The sequence below is a fragment of the Paramormyrops kingsleyae genome, chromosome 16 (assembly GCF_048594095.1).
Source record: "Paramormyrops kingsleyae isolate MSU_618 chromosome 16, PKINGS_0.4, whole genome shotgun sequence".
In the NCBI taxonomy this organism is placed as follows: domain Eukaryota; kingdom Metazoa; phylum Chordata; class Actinopteri; order Osteoglossiformes; family Mormyridae; genus Paramormyrops; species Paramormyrops kingsleyae.
The window spans coordinates 23525146-23553077 of NC_132812.1; the positions used below are offsets into that span (position 1 = coordinate 23525146).

Below are 27932 nucleotides of genomic sequence, written 5' to 3' on the forward strand. Positions count from 1 at the left end.
GGTATGTAGCAACACCGGAATGCGGGCCGGGTGCAAGAATACACTGCAATACAGAAATATGAACTGATTCTTCATTCAGCCACAAAGCTGGGTGAATTTCAACAGGCACTTTAAACTGGCAACTGAGCAGAGAAACTGATACGAAAGCCATAAATCCCCTGTGTGATGCTAATTCAGTTTTGACTTGATAGTCTGGATTGGGAATTCAGCACTTAAACTTCAAACTGTGTTTTATTCTGTGGAGTAAATGCTAGGAGAGACCCTACAGGTGTCACTGGATACTTTAAATTTAAATTGTTGCTGTAATGTATCTGGCCGCCTGGAAACCGATGCCAAGGTAACGGATTTGGCTGTGGGAGAAAACAAGTTCAGCTAAACAGGTAAAAGGTGCCTTAAACCAATGTTGTCACATCAAAAAGTTTAGGCCACAGTAAGTGGATTTGCTGCTGAAAGGTGTAACCTTAGGCTTTAAAGAGAAAAGGTGCTAGTTTGGGCGTGATTTCGGTGACGGTTAGCACAGGTGATGGCAGCTCCATGGACCGTATCCAGAAGCACCATCATGCCTGAAAACGAGGGGGGCGCAGGCAGAGACACCAAACCAGGTATCTGCTACTGACACACCGCTGGCTTTATGGTCAAATCTGCACTTTGTAATGCTGCCACTGGCCCAGTTGTGATGGATACAGTGTAATTTCAGAAAAGTGCTTATGTTAAACGTTATGATGAGCAGACTGGATCTCATGGAGCAAGAATATTTGTGCTCTTCTCTATCATACAATTTATCCAATTTTTCTACTTGGAAAAACTGGATATGGGTCATTCTGTAATTGAGGGTACATTTCATGTCCATAGGATATATTTTAAAAGTAATTTTTGTGATACATGAACATATTTTAACAAATCATTCCATTATATCCTTTTAAAATCATATGTACTGTAAAAAATTAAATGAAATACTTGAAAAACACATTTTTTCAGCTGTCCAAGTTTGTGGAGCTCTATCTAAAGCTCTTCCAAAAACATGAAAAATTACTTATTCAAAAATCACAGCGTCACATGAATTGCGCCAGATTATGTAGTGGCCTCAGGAAGAACATTCTTCCTGAAGATAATTACTGCCCATGTCACTAAACACTATTGTACAATAATTACAAAAAAAAAACTGAGAACATCTAGTCCCTTATTTTGCACAGGATTTATGTTGCCTTATTATTTTTTTGTCTATTAAAAACTAAGTATTATAAACAACAGCAAAACTGTTCAATTGTTGCAATAAAAGTGAGGGACTTATTTGTGTCCTGGGAAAATGGCAAGAGTGTTTGCTCCAGAAGAGCAGCATCAGTGTTAGGCTTGGCGAGGTGCTGACATGTTTGTTAAAAGATCACCAGAAGTGGAGAGAGTTGAGAGAGCAAAGGAAAGTCAATAAAGCGGCCAGACCTAACTGAAAGACAGATATATAGGCAACGGTGTTACTGGAGAGGACAAGCAGCAGAGCAGAGCAAGGAGGAAGCAGGTAGACGGTCTTATTCACCCCCACAGTGTCCTGAGGCTGACTGAGAGACAGCTGCACAAACAGCGTCATTAAGAATAGATGCTTAGAATTGTCATGGATAACGTTTTCAAACATTAGGACCACAAGAAACAATATGATCTAAATGAACAATCATTAGTGAGGAATATGAGATTTGAGGAATTCTAGTTTATTAATGTTCAAATGCGATTTCAAGAAAAGATTCGAAAATACCCGATGAGCATTAATGGTTGGTAAGTCATCAAATTCCCTTTGAAGTGACTGGTTCAAAAAAATAAAGTGTTCTAAACTAGTCTTGAGTCTGTCTTGTAAGTGCATAACATTTAGCAGCTATTTCAAATGGTGTTACATTAAAATAACACATGCATCACTTAACTGTAACACTATGTTTGGATCAAATCTAAAATAAGCAATTGAGTCTATGTGATTGAATCAGTGAAGTAAATTAAATGATTTTGAAACTTATGTTATGCATGGAATACACAGCTCAATAGCTTAAATGTAACATTATTCCCTCTCAGCTCCTGGGGGGGAACGAAAATGTGGACTGGCTGCAGTTCCCTGAAAACCGGATTGGGAAACATAGCTTTACGTAATCAATGCAGTCTGAATAAAATATTAATTATTATTTTTAAGAATTCTTAGCTATATGCTGCTTTTTGCTTTTTGATGTCCTGTCAACTACGCTAGTTATGTCAACTATGCTTCCAGACTGTCAGATAAGTTTCAATCTAAAGTATATATATATATATATATATATATATATATATATATATATATATATATATAATTACCTCCTGAACAAATCAATATCTGAAAGGTTTTAGGAACAGTAGCATAAAACCCTGAAAAAATCCTTTCAAATGTACATGTAGATATTAGTTTTACATGATAAAATGTAGAAGCCATTGAATGCTGATATTGAAACAAGTGGAGTGTAATCTCTCTAATATTTTTTTTCCAGTTTCTTTCATAATTATAATGACACCTGTGGATAGACAGACATTACTTATCAGGAATGTTACGTATTTTAATTTGTGATTTACAGTATGTTTAAATGTTCATCAATGCCTGTTTTTTTAAATAGCATAGTCAGTATATCTGTTTTTAAAATTTATATAAAAAATTAGCATCCTATAAGACTGGCAAACAGTAAATATACGTAAATATACCCCACTATTGGGTGCCACGTAAGAATATATATGCATTTTGGGGCAAAATAACTGCCAAATGTACCCCAATAGAAAGACACATATTAATATGAATCCAGTACATTAGCAGTGTTTTGGACCAAATGCAGTTTTAATGGTTTTTGTTAATGCAGTGACACCCTCAGATGAAGGGTTTTCCAGTGGCCTTATTAAAGGCTCTATCTTTCCACTAAACACTCTGCCATTCACATGGAGGAAATGTCTTATTCTGAGTTCAGCCTGCATGCAGGTTGATTTTACCTCACTTTCCAGTGCAGGATAACGGCTTTTCTGAAATGCTGCCCAGATCTGAGACCAAGATACACCCAGTAGAGTCTAATGACCAACAGAGGGCGATCCACTTGAGCCGACCCCAGAGCCACGACGACAAGGTGGGCGTCTGCAAAAATTAAACTGGTTTATGGTTCCTAACTGGACCCCTGGGGCTGATGCAAACTGCTCATCTGCTATGTGCACTAAAACAGGAAAATCCCATGAGGGGACCCTTGACCAAGGACTAAAATTAGATGACTAAAAATATAAATATTATGAATACAGACCCTCCTCTACTTACAAACTTTCAACTTAGGAACTTTCAAACATACAAACAAAGAGAATTGTAAGTCCAAATTCTGTTCATCGGGCTCCCGTTTCCTTTCCGCAACATCGATTTTTTTTTCTGCACGCCAATTCCGCCTGGTACGACATCTGCCCGTTAATCCCGCCACACAACATTTCAAGTTGTGAACAGCCGTTCGGAACATATCTCATTCGTAAGTAGAGGAGCGTCTGTATATTAAAGGATTTAATTGGTGAAGTTATTACATCTAATGAGATAAATACATTCTGTATTTCAGTGAAGCACTATGAATGTCTGCCCAGTGGGTGGCGCTGTGGAGCTGGGGACTTAAGCCCCGCCTCTGCTCTGTGTGTATACCCTCCAGAGGTGGAAATTTCAGAAAGTAAAAATCCAGACCAAGTTTTTTTTTTTTTTTTCTTTCTTTCAACTGACCAGTGGAGTATAAATAGGTCTTCAGAAGGTTTTTGAAACAAAATCTTGGTCTGGATTTTTATTCTCTAGATCTTAAATTTCCACCTTTGATACCCTCCATGTCCTCCCCGTGATGCACAGGTTTATGCTGGGTACTCTGGTTCATGCAATTAAATTAACTGGAATCTCCAAATTGCCTGTAGTGTGCGACTGTTGGCGCATTTAGGATGCAACCCTGGCTGGTGCCCTTCACTGCCTGAAACTGGTTCTGGGATCCCCACAGCCCCGAACTGGAAGATGGATGGATAACAACTCACAATACAAAATGATTAAGATCCATAACATTAAAAAAAATAATAATGCACTTCTCACATAATCCTAAATACCACATTATAGAGAGAGTGGGGAGGGGGGTTCCCCCCTAATAGGGTCTGGCACATGACACCCAAGCAAAGCATGAGACTTGACCCCTGTTTCGCACACTGGGTAGAAATACAAGCAAATAAAAAATGCAGTTTGCCAGCTCACACGTTCACCGGCTCACGAGTAAAATGGCCAGTATGCCAGCTCAGGCCTGCTAACAGTCAATACTCAAATTTCCCTCTGCAGATCATAACACATAAATGAGTGCAATGACCTATAATATTAGATTGCATTGCATCATGGGAAGTGAAGTGCTTATGTCATCCAGTATTTTCTGGTCATCGAGGAAGCTGGGAACTGATTCGGCTCTGTGATGCTAGGGGTGGATTAAAATAGCCTGCTGGCCCACAAATAAGCAGCAGTCAGAACTCCCCTGCGCAGGCTGTGCTCTGGGCTGGCCGTGACATCACCATTGCTGCAGGAGTGGATGCAGTTGCTCACTGCAGAGCCCCCCCCCCCCCCATCAGCACAGCCTGGAATAGTATCCACAGACAGAGTGCGTGCAGTCGCCGTGACAATGGGGGACGTGATGGAGCCCAGCTTTGTGCAGACGCTCGCTGCCAGCGTGACTCGGACCGCCAAGTATCTGTCCCTCTCTCCCTCCTTCCAGCGGTGTGCCTTCATGGCTTGGATCAAGGAGAACATCCGGAAGAAGGAGTGCGCCTACTACACGGAGGACGGCAGGTAGGAGTGCAGGGCGGATCGCGTGCATGATCCGTGTGCACAGAGCTGCACTTTCGTGACGGGATGCGGCGTGTTTACACGTGAAAGTCCTCATCACACTGAGAAGGTGCTACATGCCTGATTAATCTCCTGTGAGATCGTACAGCACGCCCCTTTCCTTCCAGCTAACCATGAATATAAAAGGTAAATGCAACCCTTGGTCCTGCTCACATAAACCGGTCACAAATTACCTCGGTGACGTGGCAATTTTCTCTGAAAGATGGTGAAAAACATTTAAAATGTATTTTTAATAGTCATATTTATCATTGGGGCATCCGCTGTGTAACGCACACACAGTATAGGACTCATTTAACGCTGCTTTTTCAGACTGAGACGCACGGCTTCCTGGTTACAATATAATTATAAAAATCCCGAAGGAGCCTTCACTGCCTGCTGACAGTATTTAAATTCAATAAGAGTAGAACTTGGGTTTTAAGATGTAAAATATGGTTACACAATAAAAGCAGGCATGCAATCTTACTTTTTGTGTAATACACAATATTACAACATAGTGGCTCAAAGTTCTTGAGCTGACAGCGGATCTTGCTCTAGCTAAAGGCAGAACAGACACTTGCCGAATTATCCGCGTTGCGGAGGACCGGAAAGGTAAAGCTTTGCATAGGGCCCCTGAGAAGGTTGGGCCAGCCCTGCTTGGCGCCACGTCCCATTTCCACTGTGTATGAAGGCTGCTTGGGCTCCCGGTGTTGTGCAGGTTTCGTCTGGGTAACTACAGTCTCCTCCAGCAGCCACAACACATGCAGTCAGACACACTGGTGTTCCAAAGTTGCCCGTAGTGTTTGCCCTGTGATGGACTGGCATTTCACGCTGGGTGTTCCCCTGCCTTGTGCCCAGTGTTGTCTAGGACAGGCATGACAAGAGACAAAACAACTGGAACACTGATATCTGTAGGTTCCATCACAGTGTTAAATTACAAAGTCATTAATGCCCATAAAAGTAATGTGTTTCTAAGAATACATTCATTAAAGTACATTTTCTCCCCTTTTCTTAGTACTCAGATCGATTACCCTCCCCCCCACCTGCCCCGCCACATGCAATAGGCAGAGCACTCAACAGTAATGCTGTTTGGCTGCCTATTGACGGTTAAATGCGAGACCGACTCTGGTGGCGACTGCCTTGCTAATCACTGAACAAATGCAGATTTTATTGCCAACCTACCCAATGATGTTCAGTTGGGCTCAGCATAAATAAAACATCCATCCCGCAGCAAGACGTCCCGGACCAATGGGAGAAATATTTGTCAAATATTATTTAAGTGCTTATATAAAGAAAGACATCAATAAGGCATGTAGAGTTATATTTTTTACTGAAAAGTACGTCAATTCAAATAAAATAAGTCGCATCAGTAGACTGACGTGCGTAACGCCAAAATAAATAAATATTATGCAATTCTACGTTGTAACATGTAAACAATTTCCTTCAAATGTAGGTCCACATGTTCTCATATAAAGTAAAAGAGAATACAATTTTTTTGCAAACGAACAAAAAATACATGTAGGTCTATCTGGCCGTAAAGAATGAATGAATGAATGTGCAAAATAATGCAACTTTTAACTACGGCAGTGCGATGGGTTTGCCTGTAAACAGTTTACAGTGGAAGAACATCAGTAGTGATGGCACTGCTCTTGTCATTCCATCTTGCTGTGAAAAATCACCACTTTACACCACCTCTTTCGTGTGTTCACATTCAAACCCATCCTGAATTTGCAACTGGGGCGTGGTGTTTAGGGGGCCCACATGACGTGGGATTAATGAAATTTACCAGACCCGTGGGCATCACCTACATGCCCTACAACAGTGAACAGCCGCCTCACATCCCTGTATTTGAATTTGCTTAATAAGTACAATGGCTGTTTTCCGGGGCCATCCGGATGGCCTGATTGAAAAGGGTCGTTTACGGTAACCCTGTGATCAACCTGCCAGACAGCACACTATTACCCAGAATGACAAGCCGACGCTGCATTTTGGCCCGAAAGAAGCGGGCGGCCAATGGCGCTCCGTGATGCCTTACTGTTAGCGAGCCTCGCTGTCTCCTTCCTTCATAATTTCATAATTAATTACCTCCTTCTGCCGCAGACTTGAAATAAAAAAAAATGTGCATTCGCTAGAAGCCACCCCAGCAGTGGTCTCCTTGACCATCTCAGACTCATCGTCATTATTGTCATTAGATCTGCTTGGTTTCAGAGAAACCAAGGTTTGCTTGTTTGGCCACATCAGATTTCTCATGCTTGTTTCCCTTTGCTGTTATTGTGCGTGCTTTATCAGAGTGAATGAGGCGAACAATGGTTGTTTCGTTCTGCATATAGGCAAGCCTAAAGTCTACATGTTCATTAAAAAATGATGATTCATTCTTTTAAATAGAAGCACGTGAAAATTTTTGCCCGTTTTATGCAATTCACCAGACATTAAGACTGGAGAGATTTAAATTTGATGGACTTCAGCAGTTTTTCCTAGTTAAAATCTGATACTGCAGCCACTTATCTACTTGAGGGGTCAGCCTGCCTCAGGAAGTAGCACAGACAGAAGCCAGTCCATCACATGACACACGCATACACTGTTAATGCAACTGCATGTTTGTGGACTGCAGGAAGTAACTAAAGTACCCTGTGGAAACCTTAGCGAACCCCACACACAACAGGGGTGGGATTCAAACCCATAACCCTGTGGTGATGAGGTGACAGTGCTATAATCTGAGCTACCATGTTCCGAACAGCTTTTCTACTAATTATTGTTTAGTAATTTGCAGTCCTTCAGACACTCATTGTCTGTAATCCTGTGGTTCACCGATGCATTTTCTCCGACAGGGAGGGGGTCTGTAAGTGTGGCTACCCAAAGACTCACCATGTTGATGAGGCCATCAAACCGGAGGAGTTCCTGGGAGAATCATGGGACAAATACAGACACATTCGGGAGGCCCCCACTGACGCGTTCGGAGATATCAGCTTGGGCGGCCACAAAGCGGGAAAGGTACTCGGCCATTTGGTTCAGGAGCGTAATGCGAGTGGTGTCTCCTCCATCTCAGCCATTTGGTTCAGGAGCGTAACGCGAGTGGTGTCTCCTCCATCTCGGCCATTTGGTTCAGGAGCGTAACGCGAGTGGTGTCTCCTCCATCTCGGCCATTTGGTTCAGGAGCGTAATGCGAGTGGTGTCTCCTCCATCTCGGCCATTTGATCATACTGTAACTGCTGTTGCTCATGTGAGACAATAATGAAAGACAAACACGGATTCCCAACAAAGATCCTTTAGCCAAAAATCAATAGGTACTGTAAAGCCTTTTTCTTATACAAAGGTCATTCACTTCTCTCTCCTTGTGTGTGCGTTCCCGTGTACCTAGTACATCCGCGTCTCCACAGACACCTCCTCTGAGACCCTCTATGAGCTTTTGACAGAACACTGGAGACTCCGCCCACCTAACCTCCTCATCTCAGTCACGGGGGGAGCCAAGAACTTTTACATGAAGACCCGCCTGAAGGAGATGTTCCGCAGAGGGCTGATTAAGGTGGCCCAAACCACAGGTACTGCTTATTTTGTCCCCTTGTACCATACAGTTACACAGAGGGCTGATTAAGGTGGCCCAAACCACAGGTACTGCTTATTTTGTCCCCTTGTACCATACAGTTACACAGAGGGCTGATTAAGGTGGCCCAAACCACAGGTACTGCTTATTTTGTCCCCTTGTACCATACAGTTACACAGAGGGCTGATTAAGGTGGCCCAAACCACAGGTACTGCTTATTTTGTCCCCTTGTACCATACAGTTACACAGAGGGCTGATTAAGGTGGCCCAAACCACAGGTACTGCTTATTTTGTCCCCTTGTACCATACAGTTACACAGAGGGCTGATTAAGGTGGCCCAAACCACAGGTACTGCTTATTTTGTCCCCTTGTACCATACAGTTACACAGAGGGCTGATTAAGGTGGCCCAAACCACAGGTACTGCTTATTTTGTCCCCTTGTACCATACAGTTACACACACTGTATCAGAACCACAAAATGCCTCCATGATGAATGTGTGCTTGGATGATGCCTCAGATGGTTAGAAATGATGGTTTGAAATGGTGCTACTGAAACCAGCAGCATCTTGACATTGTCCTGCAACAGGAGAGAATAATCCGAAAGAATTTTCCAGAAAGCGTATCCTTGCCTGCCTACCGCAGTCCAGCTTCATTGATGTATTAGGAATCGACTCCTTGCCCACGAGTTGGCAGGAGGATGTGAATCGGAAGTGCGCACATCAGCAATACTCACCTTCCCGGTCGTCGTGGAATTATGGCAGACTGCACAGTCATGTGACTAGAGGTCACCCAGAGGTCATCAGCGTTTGGTGCCTCCTATCCACACATGGATGGTGTGTGGTCTCTGTCTCCTGTCTAGGGGCATGGATTGTGACGGGTGGGACCCACACAGGTGTGATGAAGCACGTGGGCATGGCCATGCGGGACTACACTTTGAGTAGCAGTGCTTTCGATGCCCAGGTTGTGGCCATCGGCGTGGTCACCTGGGGAGTCCTGCACAACCGGGAACCCCTGGTCCACCCTGAGGTAGGCCATGAAGCTTCATATACAACCTTCCTTAGCATGATGAGATCTCGCCCACGTTGGCAGAGCTTCACGTACCTTCATGTGCCCGCTCTCTTCCTCAGGGGTGCTTTCCTGCACACTACTCCCTGGACGAGCAGGGACAGGGCCGGCTCTCATGTCTAGATGTCAACCACTCACACTTCCTGTTGGTGGACGACGGCACACACGGCCAGTATGGGGCGGAGATCGCGCTTCGCAGCCGTCTGGAAAAGCTGATCTCCCAGCAGCCCCTTGGACAGAGAGCCGGTATGTACCAAACTTTCCATTCTCCTGAGCTTGTCTTCCGGATTTCTACTGCATCTTCTGGAACTTTTCACTGTTGCTGTATCACGCACGTCTTTGGTGATTTGTTTGTTGTGTTTTGTGTCTCATACAGATGGCGGGGTTAAGATCCCGGTTGTCTGTGTGGTGTTGGAGGGGGGGCCAGGCACACTCAACGTGAGGCTTTGACCCTTCATTCACATTCATAACCACTTTGTGTGCTCTTCATCCAGTTTAATGTTAAAAACCCCCGTGGGTGATGCATAATGTCTACACAGACTATCTACAACGCCATGCTCAATGGCACCCCCTCTGTGATCCTGGAAGGCTCCGGACGGGTGGCCGATGTCATCGCCCATGCGGCCAGACTACCCCTGTCTCAGGTCAACATCGCCCTCATCCGCAAGCTGATGAAAAGGTTTTTCAGTAAAGAGTATGAGAGCTTCTCTAGCCTCATGATCATCGAGTGGACCAAAAAGGTGAGCCATCGTCTATACCCAAAGGTGGACATTTCAGGTTCAAAAAGTCCAGACCAAGATTTTGTTTCAACCAACCAGTTGAGTACTCTGTGATTGAGACTCTTTATACTGAACTGGTTGGTTGAAACAAAATCTTGGTCTGGACTTTTACACTCTGGACCTGAAGTGTCCGTGAGACAGTCCTGTGGTCTGTCTGTCCATGAGGACGTACAGATGGTCCTCAGGCTCCTCGGGGCATGACCTGACACCCATCTTCCCCTTCAGATTCAGGATATCATCAGGATGCCCCACTTGCTGACGGTTTTCCGACTTGACGAGGAGAAGCACATTGATTTGGACGTGGCAATCCTGCAGGCCCTCTTGAAAGGTAATCCTTAGTATGATCACTATTACAGATCAAAGTCAAACCACCCAGCTCACACCCACATTTAAACATGCACTACAATAAATGGGAAGCTGAATTAAGAAAACATGCTGCGAGTTCCTGTGAAAGTGAACTGAAAAGAAGTAATTTCCCAGAGGGCTGCACTGCTTGGAAATTCCTTCCATCCATCCATCCATTATTATTAATGGATTTATTTATTTATTTATTTTTTATTTTATTTTATATTTTTATTTACTTCCTCAAAAGAAGGAGAGGGAGGGGGGGGGACAAAGGAGAAGGAGGGAAGAGAGAGAGAGGGAGAGAGAGGAATGGAAAGAAAACAGAAAAAACAAAAAAAAAACAAAAGAAAAACAAAAAAAAACAAAAAAACCAAGAAAAAAACAAAACAGATAATCTGCTTCCATGTCTGTTGAAAAGAGAAAGACAACATACAACATCTGTACTAATCACAACGACCATCAAACGTTAAATGTTGTTGAACAGCACACACAACCAGCCTTACAACCCATGCCCAGAAACAACAGCCGATCAAGACAGTGTGTGTCCGTGAGCACGTGTCCGTGAGCACCTGTGTGCACACCTGTGTGTCAGCGCGCTGGTGTTCCTAAGGTTTCTCCAAGTAATTGTCTAGTAGTGTGTGTGGGGAGCCACAGCCCCGCCCACCCAGGACATGAAGTCGACACGGGGGAGACCCGGGCCCCAGATATCCAGAGGCCCCCCAGGGCACGGGAACCCCAGGAGGACCAACGCAGGGACAATTGCAGCCCCCACCGAGAAAAGGGCAGAGGAGCGCTCCGGAGGGGGGCCATCCGGCAGCCACATCACAGGAGCCCCAGGGGGCCGTGGCGACGAGCACGCAGGCCCCGCCGGCGGCCGGCCACACCAGGGCAGACCGGACCCCGGGCCCAGAGATCCAAGGGACCCCCCACCCCCCAGCCAGGGCCCCGACAGAGCCGGAAGGGCCAGGCCCCGGCAGGCAACCGCCGAGAGTGAGCCAGCACACACCAGAGCATCCAGCCCCAGACATCGAGAGCCACCAACGCATCGGCGGCCGGGGGCCTCATCCACCAGCAGGGAGTGTGGCGGGGGGTAATAGAGCCTGAGATGTTATTTCAGGTGGAGTCTAAGACCCAACCTGACACATACGTATAGACAGACAGGCACACACATACACAAGCATACGTTCCCACCCTCATGCACACATAAACAAATATTCACCCATTCGCCCAACATGAAGACACAGAAATGAACGCCGTACACACACTCACACTCCCCATATATACTCTATACTCCGAGATCTAGGCACCACCGCCCCCAGAGGGGCAATCCGCCACCAGACCTCGGAGATGGATCCCTTTTTTCCTCTGGCATGGGGACAAGAAGACCACCCCGGACCCCACAGCAGCCGAGAAGCCCACCAGCCCAGACCCCGACCGGACGGCCAGCTCCTCCCAGCCCCCGGCCCCAGATGGTGAACAGAGAACGGGGGTGTGAAAAGACCCCATGCTTCCCTCCGCCCGCTCATATGTGGTGTTGGTGCGTGTTGTTCTAAAGTGCTTTAAAACAGGGGAAGGGCATGGTGCTAACCACCCTCTGCCAATCAGCAGCTGGTGTCAGCTCGGCCCCTCCCCAGAACCCTCAATGTCTATATGCAACTTAAAATTGAGAAGTGGGCACTGGCACCAGAGGTAAGGCTGAATGAACAGACCGACCTCTGGACGCCATTCCTTGTGCCCACCCCCAAGGCCCTAAATGTATGTGTCATGAGAGAGTAAGTAATGAGAGTGTCTAAGTTGTGATGTGTGATTGAGACACAGGTGGCCACGGGGGGACAGAGGAGGAATCCCCTGCATCCCAGCGACGCACCTGCACCTCAAAGCCCTATATGTGTGTTGGGGTGACGGAGCGGGAGGAGGGAAGCATTTAGGGATGGGGAGGAAAGGATCGGGGGGGGCAAAGTACCCCCCCTCTGGAGCCAGCCCCCCCGCTGACCCCCATAAGCACCCCCGTTCCCCGAAATCCACCCAGGGCGGGAGAGCCGAGGCCCATCCAGTCCGGGGGCCCAGAGCAGCGGCACCACCGGGCACCACAGAGCCCGGGGCAGCCAACCAGACCCCACCACAGAGGGAAAAACTACACCCACCCCACCATTCAGTCAACTCCCAGACTACATAAGACAACAGACACCCAGGTTTGGTCCATTCTCCTACTCTATTGGATTCCCCCCCACCCCCGCAGAGTGGATACCCCTAAGGCAGGGACCACCTGCGGGCAGATGGTAACAACCTCCCCACCAGCTAAAGAGGCCCCCAGCCCCTCCAATGCGCCGAAGGTCCCCGCGCCGGGGCCGGGCCCCAGTGCACGCGCCAGCCCACACCCCGGCGACCCACCCACCAGGACCCAAGCCCCCCCAGCCCAGCCGGAACCCCAGCCCGAAGGCAGAGCGCCCCCAGAACCCCAAGCCCGCCCCGGACCCACCCAGGAGCAGCACGGCCGCCAGGCTGGTACCCTACGTCCGCCGGCACAGGCTACCCCAGCAGCGCTGCATGCAGCCACCAGAAAGACGCCACCCAAGAGCCACCAAAGCCCCATCCAGGCCAGGACCGCAGTCCCAGCGCCGAACCCCCCCAGAAACCCCCCCCCCCCCCCCCCCAGGGAACCCCCAGACACCCCAAGCCCATAGGCCCCCCCCCACACCAACAACAAAGACCGAAGCGGGACAAACCTGCGACCCCCCACCGCCACTAGGTGATGGAGCTGATCAAAGGAGCCCAGAGAGATTGGTCTAATGTGGCGGCAGAAGCTGTATCAAGACTAATATGGTCCAGCAAACTCTCTCTATATTGGTTGATATTAAGGTTATTTTTATTTTTCCAGTTCATGAGGACAGTCTTCTTAGCAATGCATAAAGCAGTGAAAGCCATGTGGGTTGTGTTAATCTCGGTAGTGACACCATCTAAGTCACCCAACAAGCAGACTGAAGGAGAGGCTGGAATGATACATTTCAGACACTTTGATAAGTCCTCACAAATCCTGCGCCAAAACATCTGAACAGGTGGACAGAACCAAAGAGCATGGATGTAATTGTCAGGTGTATCCCCTTGACAGTGTGAGCAGTTGTTAGAAGATGTAAAACCCATCCTGAACATCCGATGCCCTGTATAGTGCACTCTATGCAGGATTTTGTATTGTATTAATTGTAAATTGGGACTTCTAATCAGTTCAAAGGTTTTTAAGCATGTCTTAGACCAGAAATTGTGGTTCCAGCTGATTGATAAATCTGCCTCCCATTTTGCAATAGGAAGGGATATTGAATCATCCATTTTAGAAAGTGTCCTGTATATTTTAGACAGTAATTTGGGGGTTTTGAGATTAAGGAATTCTGCCACCCTTGGTGGTATTTGTAATTTGATTTGAGTAGACTTGAATTTCCTTTTTACTATAGATTTAACTTGTTGATATTCTAAAAATCTATTCTTGTTAATCCCATGTCTTTTAACTAATAAGTCAAAGGGGATAAAGTCTATTTCTTCAAATATATGTTCCAAGTATTTAATACCTTTACAACTCCAATCCGGGAAATTTATGATATTATTGTTTAGTAGTATGTCAGGGTTGTTCCAGATGGGAGTACGTTTGCATGGGATTAATGAAGACTCAGTCATTTTAAGAAACTCCCACCATGCTGTCAGAGAAGAGCTGATACTGATGCTTTTGAAGCATTCATGTCGTTTAATGTTTGAGCTAATGAATGGTAGATCCGAAATGTCTATGTTATTGCATAGAGCCTGTTCTACGTCTAGCCAAGGTTCATCTAAGAAGGTATGTTTTAGCCATCCTGAGATGTTTTGAAGCCTGTTGGCTAAGAAGTAGTGGTGAAAGTTAGGCAGATCTAGTCCTCCTTTGTCCTTGGTCCTTTGCAGCGTTTTTAGGCTAATACGCGGTGGTTTATCTTTCCAAAGGAATTTAGAGATGGCGGAGTCCAGAGATCTAAACCAGTCAGGTGATGGTTTACTTGGAATCATTGCAAATAAATAATTAATTCTTGGTAACACCATCATTTTTATTGATGCAACCCGTCCCATGAGTGATATGGGCAGGGACTTCCATCTAACCAGCTCATCCTCTACCTTCTTTAAAAGTGGGATGTGGTTTAATTTAGTTAAGTCTGCCAGCCTAGGTGAAACATTAATACCTAAATATTTAATATCCCCAGATTGCAGTGGAGTGGAGGAAGAGTTCTGAAAGGAGCAGTTAATTGGAAGAACTGTAGATTTTAACCAGTTTATTGAATAATCTGAGACTCTTGAGAAAGAGTTTATTAATGTAATTACCTCAGAGAGAGTGGTTTGTGAATGCTGGAGAAAAAGTAACACATCATCCGCATAAAGACTGACCTTATGTTCCACATTCTTGCATTTGATGCCTTTAATCACTATAGCCTGTCTAATTGCTGCTGCTAGTGGTTCAATAAAAATTGCAAACAGTGAGGGGGAGAGAGGGCATCCCTGCCTGGTGCCCCTCTTGAGACAGAAGCTAGAGGATGTTTGGTCATTCGTCCTAACACATGCTGTTGGGGAACTATATAATATTTTTAACCAGTTTATGAAAGAGGTTCCAAAACCAAATTTGTGTAATGTTGCAAATAAAAAACTCCAACTAACTCTATCGAATGCTTTTTCTGCATCTAGAGACAATATTATGATTTGAAGGTTTTTATTGCACGAATAGTCTATCAGATTGAGTAATCTACGTGTGTTTGTTGATGAGTGCCTCCCTTTTATGAAACCAGTTTGGTCAGGATGAATTATGTGAGGGGTTATCTTCTCTATTCTTTTTGAGAGAGCTTTGCAGATTATTTTAAGGTCAACATTAATAAGTGATATTGGACGATAGCTGGTAGGCAATATAGGGTCTTTGCCTGGTTTTAGCAAGAGACTAATGTTGGCAGAATTCATATTTGGTGGTAGTCTACCATTTTCCTTGGTTTCCTGCAACATTCTGTAGAATGTTGGTGACAGAATTGTCCAGAATTCTTTATAGAATTCTACTGGAAATCCATCTGGGCCTGGAGCCTTATTATTGGGCATACTGTTCAAAGCTTCCTGGAGTTCACCTGGTGTCAGCAGAGAATCCAGTTCTATCGTTTGATTATCTGATAATTTCGGAAGGGTTATACTATCAAGAAACTGATCAATTTCGTCTTTAGATGGGTTTATCTGAGGTAAGTATAAAGATTTGTAAAAGTCCCTGAAAGTGTTGTTTATTCTTTCAGGGTCATATACTGTATCCCCAGTTGAGTCTTTAACAGCACATATAGTTGTTTTTTCTTTATTTATTTTTAACTGGTTAGCTAAAAATCTACCTGATTTATTACCATATTCATAATTTTGCCAGCGAAGTCTTTGTGCTAAGAATTGTGTTTTTTTATGAATAATTTCATTTAATTCTAATTTTGCTTTACATATTTTATTCAGCATTTCCTGTTCCTGGGATGATACATAAGCTTCTTCTAAGGATTTGATGTTTTCTTCTAATTCCTGAATATACTTGTTTTCTCTTTTCTTTTTATGTGATGAGAATGAGATTATTTTACCTCTCATCACAGCTTTGCCTGCTTCCCAGAGAACAGATGCTGATGTTCCAGGCAGGTCATTATAGTCTAAATATAAAGCCCACTCTTTTTTGAAATAGTTAATAAAATCTCCATCTTTAAGCAATGATGTATTAAATCTCCAGTTTCTAATTGGTGGAATGGCTTTCTTATTTATTAGGGTTAACGATACAGGAGCATGATCGCTGACAGCTATAGGGTGTATCTCAGTGTCTGAAATGTCACTCAGCAGTGAGCTACTGATTAGGAAATAATCCAGACGAGAGTAAGAGTGATGGACGTGTGAGAAGAAAGTATATTCCCTACGGTTGGGGTGAAGAGAACGCCATGCATCACGAAGACCATAGTCACTCATGTACTGCTTAACTATATTTATGGATTCCCAATTGCGCTGAGCAGCTGCACTGAGCCTGTCCATTTCTTTATTTAGTGCGAAATTGAGATCGCCCCCAAGAACGAGTGCGCTATCTAGGTGTTCAGAGAGTGCGGTAAAGAAAACGTGGAAGAATGAAGGGTTATCAACATTTGGACCATATATACTAACAATACATAACTTCTTGTTAAGTATAGACAATTTAATGATTATAAATCTACCTTCTGGATCTATAATTGTGTTGAGTAATGTGAAATTAACATTTTTATGTATTAAAATTGCTACTCCCCTTTGCCTAGAGTTATAACAGGCTGAGAACACATTAGGAAACTCAGGTGTTTTAAGTTCATCTGTAGCTGTGGCAGGTCTATGAGTCTCTTGTAATAAAACAACGTCTGCCTGTAGTTTTTTAAGCTGGCTAAATATTTTTAACCTCTTCTCTCTGGAGCCAGCTCCATGCACATTCCATGAGACAAACCTTAGTGTGCCCATAGACATGTGTGTGTAGCTAATATTGCACGAGCAAATGAGTCAGATACGAACGAGCGTGTGAGCGCTTGTGTGCGTGTGTATCCTATATGTCTGTGTGCACTATAAGGTCGGAGTGGTTGTGGTGAAGCTAAGTACATATGTACATTATCATGTCGTGCAGATGTGTAAAAATCGAGGGTGTTGTGTGTGATTGAGTAGAAATTTAAAGCAGGTGATCGGTGCAGGGAAAGCAGGGAGAAGTGAAAAAGACATACAAAGGGGCACGCGAGTAAGGGTGTAAGTAAGAAACATAGAAACGAAAACATTGTTAGGACTGAAGCGCTGCGGAGACTGACGGCAGTGTATTTGTTATGACATAACATTAAATTAGGGAATTAACATGTATAAGCTAGATTAAACAGAAGAGGATTTGGGAAAAGAAGAAAAATATAACAGGTTCTTATCTGGGGTGGCGTTAATATAACCAGGGAGTGATGTTAGGGTCGCGGTAGAGCTGTCCATCCACGTAGAGCCGATCCACGGCGATGACAGCTCGGGAGCCCTTCTGGATGGAGCTGCGTCGGATTGGGAACAGAACTTTGCGTCGCTCCAGAATCTCTTTGGGGAACTGGTCGTTTACGCCAAAGTCCGTTCCTTTCAGCTCCCTGCCGCGGCTCTTCACCTGCTGCTTCTGTTTGAAATTCCCGAATTTGGCCACAATAGGACGCGGTCTCAGGGCACCAGGCCTCTTAGCTCCCAGCCGATGGACTCTGTCAAAGCAGATGCTTTCCACAGTGTCCTCTGGAAGCTTCAGGTGGGTCTTGATAAATGTTTTAACCGTAATTTCTGCGTCCTCTTCAGCAGATTCCGGGATGCCTGAAAACACCAGGTTATCTCTCATACTACGGGCTTGGAGATCGATGACAGTCTCTTTTATTTTTTTATTTTCTTCTTTTAGATTGGTCACATTCTCAGTTAGAGACTTGACCGAGCCCCGTAGTGAGGCGTTTTCAGCAGCGAGTGTTTCCACCTGTTGCTGGCTGAATTCCAAAGACTCCCTCAGGGATGTGAACTCCTGATGCAAAATCTCGACCAGAGACAACCTCGCGTCGAAGCTGGACAATCGCTTGTCGATTGACTCCAATATGTCGGCGAAGTCTTTACTAGTCGGCGAAGTTGCTCCGGGGGAGTCTGCCGGGCGACTTCTTTTGGATGACGGCGTCTCGCTTTTTCCCGGGGAAGATGTATTGATGTTCTTCTTCATGACTGTAGTGTCGAAGTACCAGTCAATGTATTCTTCGAGTGATTCCAACTTCCCCTCGCTGTCCTCGCTCAGCTCGCTGTTCATTCAGATTTTCCGCCAAGTCTCCGGCGTCTGACGTCACTTACAGCATTTCCGGTCAGCTGATCGACTCTCATGTTTGATGGAATATTGTTCCATATAGTCCTTGAGTGTAAACACAATCAATGCAATCACAGTTAGCTTGGTTTTACTCCCTATGCAGTTATCTTGTCTTGGATGATGGAAAAAACTTTTTTTTCTTCCTATTTTCCTGCTTCTGTTTATCATTAACGAGCCTCCATGTCTGAGTTAGTCAGCCTCTTGTACGTTTGGAGCATGGATCCATGTTGTAATTTAGCCCAAGTGGTTTGCAGTGAAGCAGGCCATCCTGCCAGGATGTGTGTTCATGGAGCCTCACCCCCCCCCCCCCCCAAGCCTCCAGGAACTGCGACACCCCAGGGCATGAGAGCTGGGAGCAGCAGCTGGAGCTGGCGGTGGCGTGGAACCGTGTAGACATTGCCAAGAGTGAGATCTTCACTGAGGAAAGCCAGTGGAAGGTGAGCTTTTTACAACTACCAAAGTGGAGATGCCAACCACCAGGTTTTTGCCACATTCTTCTCCAAGAAGCCTGCTAAGATACTGCATGTGCTTCTCATGGGCATAGAGCGTAGAGAAGATACAGGTGCCATCCACACATGCCAGGGAGGAGCAAGCAATCTCTGAAACAGTAGGAGATTACACCAGTGTGGCAATGGGGTGTAGGATACTGGGAGGAGAAAACAAAACACACCAGTAAATAATGTTCACTGAATTTAGTAGTATCTGAAGGGAACATGTTTGTTTGACAACCTGCGACCTCAGGGTAGATCCTGTATTCTGTGGGCACATTGGCTGACAGCACTCCTGTTTCTCTTCAAGTCCACTGACCTTCATCGGGCCATGCTTTCGGCACTGGTGGGCCACAAACCGGACTTCGTGAAGCTGTTTCTGGCGAATAACGTCAGCCTGAGAGAGTTCCTGCATGAAGACACCCTGTGCGAGCTCTACGCCCACCTGGAGCCCGGCTGCCTGTTCCTGCAGAGGCTCAGAAGGCGCATGAAGGCTGAGAAGGGAAACAGGAGTCAGCTGGACCGTCTGGGCCGGAGCCAGGTGTCCCTCCGGCATGTTTCCGAGGAGGTGCACCACTTCTTGGGAAGTTTCACCCAGCCACTCTATTCCCTAAAGAACCCCTGCGCTGAAACTCCCGAGGAGGACGTCTGTGTGACAGTGAGAAGCCACGTAGCCTTAAGACGTAACTCGATACCTCGCTTGGAGTAGGAATGCTCGTTCAATTTCTGCTCATGTGTTTCTTCCTAAAGCTTCAGACCAAAGTGTCTGCAGACCTCCAGAGTTCATCCACCGCTGATGAAGAGAGGGAAGCAGAGGCACTCAGGGACCCCGGAAGAGACTTGTTCCTCTGGGCAATACTGCAGAACGACAAGGAGCTGGCTGAGATAGCGTGGGAGCAGGTAGGGAAGCGGGAAGGTTAAGGCTGACGGCTGGGAATATAAGATGTTTATAAACACAGCTGGTGACATCAGTCCTGGGGCTGCGTTTGTGGTATCTCAAATTGTGGCCAATGTATCGGAGTTCAATGTGCACTTTAAGATATATGTCATGGTTAATTAACAATATGGTGCAGGGTGTTGGGAGTCTAAAGACATGCAGTTATGTGAACTGTTGACTGGCCCATAATGTGTGACTGTGCCCTGCAATGGGCGGGCATCACGCCTAGAGTTTGCCCTTGCATTGCGCCCTATGCTGTGTGGAATAGACAGGGGTTCCGGAAGCACTGCGGCCATGTGACCCCCGGTGTCATTCCACCCGCCTGTAGTGCAGGGACAGCCTGACGGCGGCGCTAGCAGCTAGCCGGATCCTGAAGAGGATGGCCCTGGAGGAGGATCAAGTGGGTGACGAGGCGGAGGAGATGAGGAAGCTGGCCAATCATTACGAGAGGCAGGCCATTGGTACGTGAGACGCGCCGACCTATAAGAGCATCCCGATAAGCCACAGCAACATGACATCAGCACCGCTTGCCTAAAGTCCTCAGCTATTTTAGCACCAGCTGGCCCAGGTTCTTCCCCACAAACAAACAGTCCTGCTTCTGCCCGTAGGAGTGTTCAGCGAGTGCTACAGCTGGGACGAACAGCGGGCCCAGAAGCTTCTAATCCGCATCTCCCCTTCTTGGGGCAGGGCCACTTGTCTGCGTTTGGCTTTGGAAGCTGATGACAAGAGCTTTGTGGCCCATGTAGGGGTGCAGGTAGGGGCATTCAGAGCTTCTTAACTGTGCCGAAAGGATCATGAAGGACCCCTCTCATCCTGTGCATGATCTGTGTCAGCTGCTACCCTTTTAGGTAGACAACTCAGGTCGCTCATGACAAAAGCAGAACTATTCAAGGACAGCTTCTTCCCCAGCACTATCAGGCTGCTCTACATCGCCTCCTGCTGGTAGTCACACATCACAACATTTAAATGTTTCACCAGCAGAGACCCCAGACAATCTGTTTGGACACTTCATGCAATGCATGTTATATGCAGGGCTGCAGGTGCATGAGGCACATATAGCCTGCCCTTAATATTTAATTTTGCTTCATTCATCCACCCAGTAAACAGACCTTTATATTTAAATTACTAAGCCCCTATACTGTATGCATAGATAGAAGCCGTCTTAATTGTGCCTGTATCAACTTCTTGTATTGCACTACTCATATTCGCACAAATTACTGTATAACATGCCTGGCATTTACTACTCTCTTGTGTATCATGTGCCTTGTATTTACTCTATCTGCATTGTGATCTAATTGTTAGTTATCTATTGTCATAATGGCACAGCTTGCTACTGTGGGGGACAACACAAATTTATACCAGCTTTGGTCATGTGGCAATAAAGATTTTGATGGCACAGGCTGGGGGGGGGGGGGGGGGAGGGGGAGGGTGGTTCCTGATTGATCTGTCCTCCTACACCTTCCCTCCAGGCATTTCTGACCCAGACTTGGTGTGGAGAGCTAGCGATGAGCAATCCACTGTGGAAGGTGCTCTTGTGCATGGCCTTCCCTCTGCTTATCTACACTGGCTTCATCAGCTTTAGGTCAGGTTCGACTTCCTCCGCCCTTCTAACTCAGAAGCACTAATGCACGACTAAAAGATCTATAGAAAAGCAACATTATATGCTTTGGTAAATTGTTGCCACAAGGTGGCAGCATCAGACTTTATGTCTGGCATTAGAGACGTAGGAGAGAGATGAATGAGCAACATTACATTTATTTAGCGCTTTTATCCAAAGCAACGTTGAACTGAGAACGTTGGTTCTGAACAGTCCCTAGAGCAATTGGTGTTAACTGTTAAGGACCTTGGTCAAAGGCGCAATTGTGACACTGCTCCGTCAAACACGGGATCTGAACTAGCAAACTTAACAGGCACGGTCTGAAGTCACAGAGTCCCGACAAGCACAAGCACAGAAAACCCGAACTTGTGGTCAGAATCCTTACGGATTTTCGCAAATAGAAAAATGTTTGATGAAGGTGTTGTTACGTACTCCAAATGCATAAAACGTCCTACTGTATCTCATTTTCCATACAACACATTTACGATAAATTAATAAACAATTCAAAATGTTTTTATTACTGGATGGTATGTATATGCATATACACAGAGTGGGCATTGCGGTTTAATCGACTACCTTAAATTTATGGATGGACTTTCTTTCCCAGGCGTGACGAAGAAATCCTCAAGGCGTCTGAGCGGAAAAACAAGCTTAAAGACGCCGTAGCGGGCGCTCCGTCAGATACGGGGTGGAAAGCTCAGCTCCGGTGAGAGACGGCGGCAGTAGCTGATTAAACACATCAATCAGGCGCGTCCTGGGGCACCCGGCTGTTTCTAAGTGGCAGAGAGCGTCATTAATCTAGCTTCAGGCACCAAGGAGATTCAAGCACCCATTTGTAAGAACCATAGACGGTAACTAACGCAAATGGAGAAGGTGATAGGGTCTCTGTACGGTGTGTTTCTGCTCAGCACCCTGATCTAATGGAGAATATCAGCTTTCAGAGCTGTATTTCCACACAACGTGAATATGGGTTGTGACTGGCTGCAGTTTTGTATGTAGGCCTACCGTAAGTATGTTACTTTATATAACGATAAATGATAGCCTAACTGAAGAATTAGCAGATGGTGGTTGAATAATAATGTGCACGCACACCTCCGCTGAGGTATAGTCTGGTAACCCCTTTTCTCTTCTAAGCTTCCACTTAGATTTAGGTACCCAGAATGCCATACTACACGTTATCAAACAATTTACTATGTAACTTACCTCAGCAAGTGACTCCTAGTGATGCCAAATTAAGCTTCATGAACCATTTGCTGAATTTTTTAACCCCACTAGATGGTGCTCTTAGTTCACTATGGGGCAAGCTTTGAACCATTTTTGAACAGAGAGCACCATCTAGTCTAGTCAGAAAATACAGCAAATGGCTCAAGAAGCTTCATTTGGCATCACTAGTGACTCCAGTCTTTGACAGTTAAAAGTGAAGGAATTGTGAGGAAACATCTGTGAAATAGTGAAAGTGATTAGTTGCTGTTGTTGAAACGTCACGGCACACAGTGCACAACAATGAAATGTGTCCTTGGCATTTATGTGACATCCATTTTTTTAATTTTTTTTCCCCGTTTCAGACACGGGCAGGTCCACATGAACCTCAAGCCTCTGGACTGCATCTCCCGCCTGGCTGGCTTCGTTATGGCCCCCATGGTCAAGTTCTACTGGGGCATCGTGTCCTACTTCAGCTTCCTGGTGCTCTTTGGTTTTGTGCTGGTGGTTGACTTCCAGCTGACGCCCTCCTGGACGGAGCTGCTGCTGTACTTGTGGCTGATGTCGCTGGTGGTCGAGGAGGTGCGGCAGGTAAGCAGACCATCTACACACGTTCCGGTGAAGGAGTGGACCTGCAGACCCATATCCTGTAAGATTAGATAAAATCCACGGGGTGAAATCCGTTAAACTGTAGGCTAAAATCCAAGATAGGAGACTGCTAATTTCATTAGGTAAAATTATATTAATTTACACTGGACTTATTATATCGGTACTTTAGAATAAATTTTGTTTTGAATTATGATGATTTTAATGGTTTTATTGAAACAGAGTAGCACACAGGTGATGCAATTAATTTTGATTTTATTTGTATAACGCATTTTCACAACGTTACATTGTTTCAAAGCGCTTCATTTCATCCCGCCCAAGTTCCCAGTAAGCAAGCCAGAGGCAACAGTGGCAAGGAAAAGGTTCCTAGAAGGAAGAAACCTTGGGAGGAACCAGACTCACAGGGGGAGCACATCCTCCAGGGGCTGACAGAGGAAGTTAAATGAAAAAGATGGCAAAGCTCTAATTTACAGTCCAAATTTTAAGATTTGACTCTAAATGCAGAGGGCAGGCAGATGATGGCAGGCAGGTGCTGGGGCTGCATCTGACTGCAGGACAAATAGTGGTACAGCAGCAGGGCTGGCAGGAGAGACGTCACAGGCAGCAGGGCGAGCAGGAGAGACGTCACAGGCAACAGGGCAGGCAGGAGAGAGGTCACAGGCAGCAGGGCAGGCAGGAGAGACGTCACAGGCAGCGGGGCGGGCAGGAGAGACGTCACAGGCAGCAGGGCGGGCAGGAGAGACGTCACAGGCAGCGGGGCGGGCAGGAGAGACGTCACAGGCAGAGGGGCGGGCAGGAGAGACGTCACAGGCAGAGGGGCGGGCAGGAGAGACGTCACAGGCAGAGGGGCGGGCAGGAGAGACGTCACAGGCAGAGGGGCGGGCAGGAGAGACGTCACAGGCAGAGGGGCGGGCAGGAGAGACGTCACAGGCAGAGGGGCGGGCAGGAGAGACGTCACAGGCAGAGGGGCGGGCAGGAGAGACGTCACAGGCAGAGGGGCGGGCAGGAGAGACGTCACAGGCAGAGGGGCGGGCAGGAGAGACGTCACAGGCAGAGGGGCGGGCAGGAGAGACGTCACAGGCAGAGGGGCGGGCAGGAGAGACGTCACAGGCAGCGGGGCGGGCAGGAGAGACGTCACAGGCAGCGGGGCGGGCAGGAGAGACGTCACAGGCAGCGGGGCGGGCAGGAGAGACGTCACAGGCAGCGGGGCGGGCAGGAGAGACGTCACAGGCAGAGGGGCGGGTAGGAGAGACGTCACAGGCAGCGGGGCGGGCAGGAGAGACGTCACAGGCAGAGGGGCGGGTAGGAGAGACGTCACAGGCAGAGGGGCGGGTAGGAGAGACGTCACAGGCAGCGGGGCGGGCAGGAGAGACGTCACAGGCAGAGGGGCGGGTAGGAGAGACGTCACAGGCAGAGGGGCGGGTAGGAGACCCCTGCTTCTGGCAAATGGAAGTTTACAGCACGTTTTCTAACTGTACTGTTACCCTTCAAATTTAAGCTCTTCGATGATCCCGACGGGTCTGGTTTTCAGAAGAAGGTCAAGAGATACATCAATGACCTGTGGAACATTTTGGATGTGCTCTCCATTCTGCTCTTCACGTGTGGGTTTATTTTCAGGTAGTGAATGATTATCCTGGACTATAATGGGTGAGGCGTGAACGTTAACTTCATATGCCGGTACCACTTACAATAAGGTTCCATTTTGCCACTTATAAGTGGTAGTAACTCATTAATAAAAAGAAAATTGATATCTTATTAATAATTGTCTACTAATGATTTACAAAGTGTTACAACCTAATTAGTAGCCTGATTATAAACCATTCATTACCCCTTCATAAGGGTAGTCTTACTGTAAAGTGGCGTCCATATGTCATGTGGTTGACGTGTCCAGCTCTTACTAAAAGAGGAGTTACAATAAGAGCATCCTAATACCAAGAGGCTGGACATATGCTGCCTTTTCACTCCTACTGTACATCATGTTCTGTCATATTACCTTGTTTGTTCCACAGGCTGATCACGGCCACATTCTATGCAGGGAAGGTCGTCCTGTGCATCGATTTTATCATCTTCTGCCTCCGCTTGATGGCCATCTTCACCATCAGCAAAACACTGGGCCCCAAGATCATAATTGTCCGGAGGATGGTGGGTAGACGGTGCACTGAGGAACTGTGGAAGTTGTGGTTTAGGTGATACCGATTGTGTAAGAAAGGAACTGTAATGAAGAATATAAGAAAAGAAAAAAATAAAATTAGAATGATCTCAATCCCGTGGGAAGTCTCCAGTTTAGTGATTCAAAGGGGTCCCCCTGCAAAATTTCTCACATATATATCCTGCTTACCAGGGGTGTGTTTCCCCAAAGCATAGTTGCTAACTATGCTAACTATGTTAGCAACTTGCATAGTTGGAATCATGCATCTAAATGGAAGTTGCTAACTGCAGCTTTTGGGAAACATTTCCCAGACCAAACATGATGCAGCTGCCCACCTTTCTATCTCTCTCTCTCTCGGCCCCTCACAGATGATGGATTTGTTCTTCTTCATGTTCCTGCTGAGCATATGGGTAGTGGCCTTTGGAGTGGCCAAGCAGGGCATCCTGATCCAAAACGAGGACCGGCTTGAATGGATCATGCGGGGCGTGCTCTACGAACCCTACCTCATCATTTTCGGAAACGTCCCCACCGACATTGACCGTGAGTGAGACAGGTCACAGGGTCCATCAAAGAAAGACCATGTATTTACGCACATGGGCAGGAGATTAATTTATGGACCATGCAGCCCCACAAACCAGGAATTATAGCGAGAATCACAATCCTGGATAATAATAATTAATAATGATTACTATTCTTAAAAAGGAAAAAGTTCTTTCTGTGTGACATATATACACTCTACACATAGTATTGAGGATAAAGACACTTTTGAGCCAACCACTTTCAGGCTACTTTAACCACAGTGACACCTACTGGCAAGTGTAAGAACTGCGGCCCAGCCACACCAAGCTGTTGTTTCACTGAGAGGCTGGATTCTGTGGCTTTTAGGAGTACAGTTTAGCATGGACAGCTGCACCCTCAATGGCAGCGACCCCCTCAAGCCACGGTGCCCAGTGCTAGCCACTGACCAGACCCCAGTCTTCCCAGAGTGGCTCACCATCATCCTCCTCTGCGTGTACCTGCTGTTTGCCAACATCTTGCTGCTCAATCTGCTCATTGCTATTTTCAAGTGAGTTCTCCAGTCAAGACATACATTTCATTTTCAGGTAGTAAGCACCCTCTCTCTATTGGCCACCTCACCCATACCCCATGCCCTGAGGGGTATGTTCTGGTCACATGACCCATGGTATAAACCTATCCCAGTACTTAAATGGATTTTAGTGATAAAATCCTATGTCTGGATTTTAGTGATAAAATCGGTATCCCATTACCACAATAAACAAAACTGAAACCTTTTTTTTCTGCCGCTTGATGATTTAATTAATTTAAAACTAGTTTCTTGTCATGTAATTATAACAAATGCTTCTAACAAACACCTTGACTAGCAAATCACTTACATGCTGGTTTTACTTGGTGATAATCTCTGCCCCTCTCCGCCTGTTCAGTTACACCTTCCAGGAAGTACAGGACAACACAGACTGCTTCTGGAAATTCCAGCGCTATGAGCTTATCAAGGAGTACCACAGTCGCCCAGCTTACCCCCCTCCTTTCATTCTCCTGAGTCACCTGTACCTCCTCGTCACTCGCTTCCTGCTCTGCCGTCCATCCAAGAACAAGCACAGGCAGTTCAGTGAGTGGTTTCCTGCACCCCCCCTCGGTAACCCAAGCCCGATACAATTTGGATTCCCGAGGGTGACCCCTTTCCCCCGTCCCTCTGCTTCCCCTCCATCCTCAGAGCAGCAGCTTTCCCGGTTCGAGGAGGAGGAGATGCTGTCCTGGGAAGCCCTCATGCAGGAGAACTTCCTAGCCAAGAGTCGGCAGGAGCAGAGTCAGAGTGTGGAGTATCGTGTCCAGGACACCTCTGAGAAGTACTTACTGTTGATTTGTCTAATTAAATATGAATAGTGTTCGGTTTGGGAATTGCTGCTTCACATATTTAACAGAGACCCTAGGTGACCTGCCTCCACCATATATAAGCTGGGCTGCTGGATTTGTTGTGATAATTTTGACATCTAAAATAAAATAGTATTTTCCATTAATCTCCCAGCTGCTTATCTAATAAAGGGTTATGGGGACACATGGGCAAAAGGCAGGGTGCAGCCACACGCACGCACGCACGCACACACGCACGCAGGCACACACAGACAGACAGAGGTTTGTCATTATAGCTTTGTGGGGACTCTTTATCCATTTATATGGGCATAACCCTAATCCCTACTATGACAACCTTAACCCCTACCTAACCTTAACCATAAGTAATCAAACACGAGACCTTTGGCATTTTTAGTTGGTTGATTGCAGTCACTGATTTTTATAACAATGAGTCCCCACAATGTCAAACATTAAAGTCAGGAAAAACTATTTATTTTGTAAATATTACACTTATTTTATTGTCTTCCAACTGTGTGTGTCATGTGGCTCTTTTGGTCCAATCATGATCAAGTGATCATGCCTGCAGTAAAAGCTAGGTTAGTTCCATAAGCTCAAGATGGGGTGACCCAAATACTTTGTGGTT

General features: G+C 46.2%; 1 protein-coding gene across 3 annotated transcripts in view; it reads left to right on the forward strand.

Moving 5' to 3' along the window:
* The first annotated feature begins 4424 nt into the window (after positions 1-4424).
* Positions 4425-27932, forward strand: part of trpm2 (transient receptor potential cation channel, subfamily M, member 2) — a 29804-nt gene continuing 6296 nt past the window's right edge. Inside the window, exons 1-22 of one of the 3 annotated variants that reach the window (XM_072700287.1) lie at positions 4425-4819; positions 7681-7843; positions 8211-8391; positions 9253-9419; positions 9521-9704; positions 9835-9896; positions 9998-10198; positions 10463-10565; positions 18759-18880; positions 19242-19589; positions 19682-19831; positions 20197-20329; positions 20477-20622; positions 21338-21450; positions 22073-22171; positions 23031-23256; positions 24770-24888; positions 25281-25413; positions 25789-25960; positions 26306-26486; positions 26863-27047; positions 27153-27285. In XM_072700287.1, the coding sequence (XP_072556388.1) occupies positions 4563-4819; positions 7681-7843; positions 8211-8391; positions 9253-9419; positions 9521-9704; positions 9835-9896; positions 9998-10198; positions 10463-10565; positions 18759-18880; positions 19242-19589; positions 19682-19831; positions 20197-20329; positions 20477-20622; positions 21338-21450; positions 22073-22171; positions 23031-23256; positions 24770-24888; positions 25281-25413; positions 25789-25960; positions 26306-26486; positions 26863-27047; positions 27153-27285 (3578 nt within the window). In that variant the 5' untranslated portion in view covers positions 4425-4562. Of the gene's footprint in view, positions 4820-7680; positions 7844-8210; positions 8392-8785; positions 8812-9252; positions 9420-9520; positions 9705-9834; positions 9897-9997; positions 10199-10462; positions 10566-18758; positions 18881-19241; positions 19590-19681; positions 19832-20196; positions 20330-20476; positions 20623-21337; positions 21451-22072; positions 22172-23030; positions 23257-24769; positions 24889-25280; positions 25414-25788; positions 25961-26305; positions 26487-26862; positions 27048-27152; positions 27286-27932 lie in introns of those variants that run through there. The other 2 variants (XM_072700288.1, XM_072700289.1) reach the window with 2 other exon arrangements.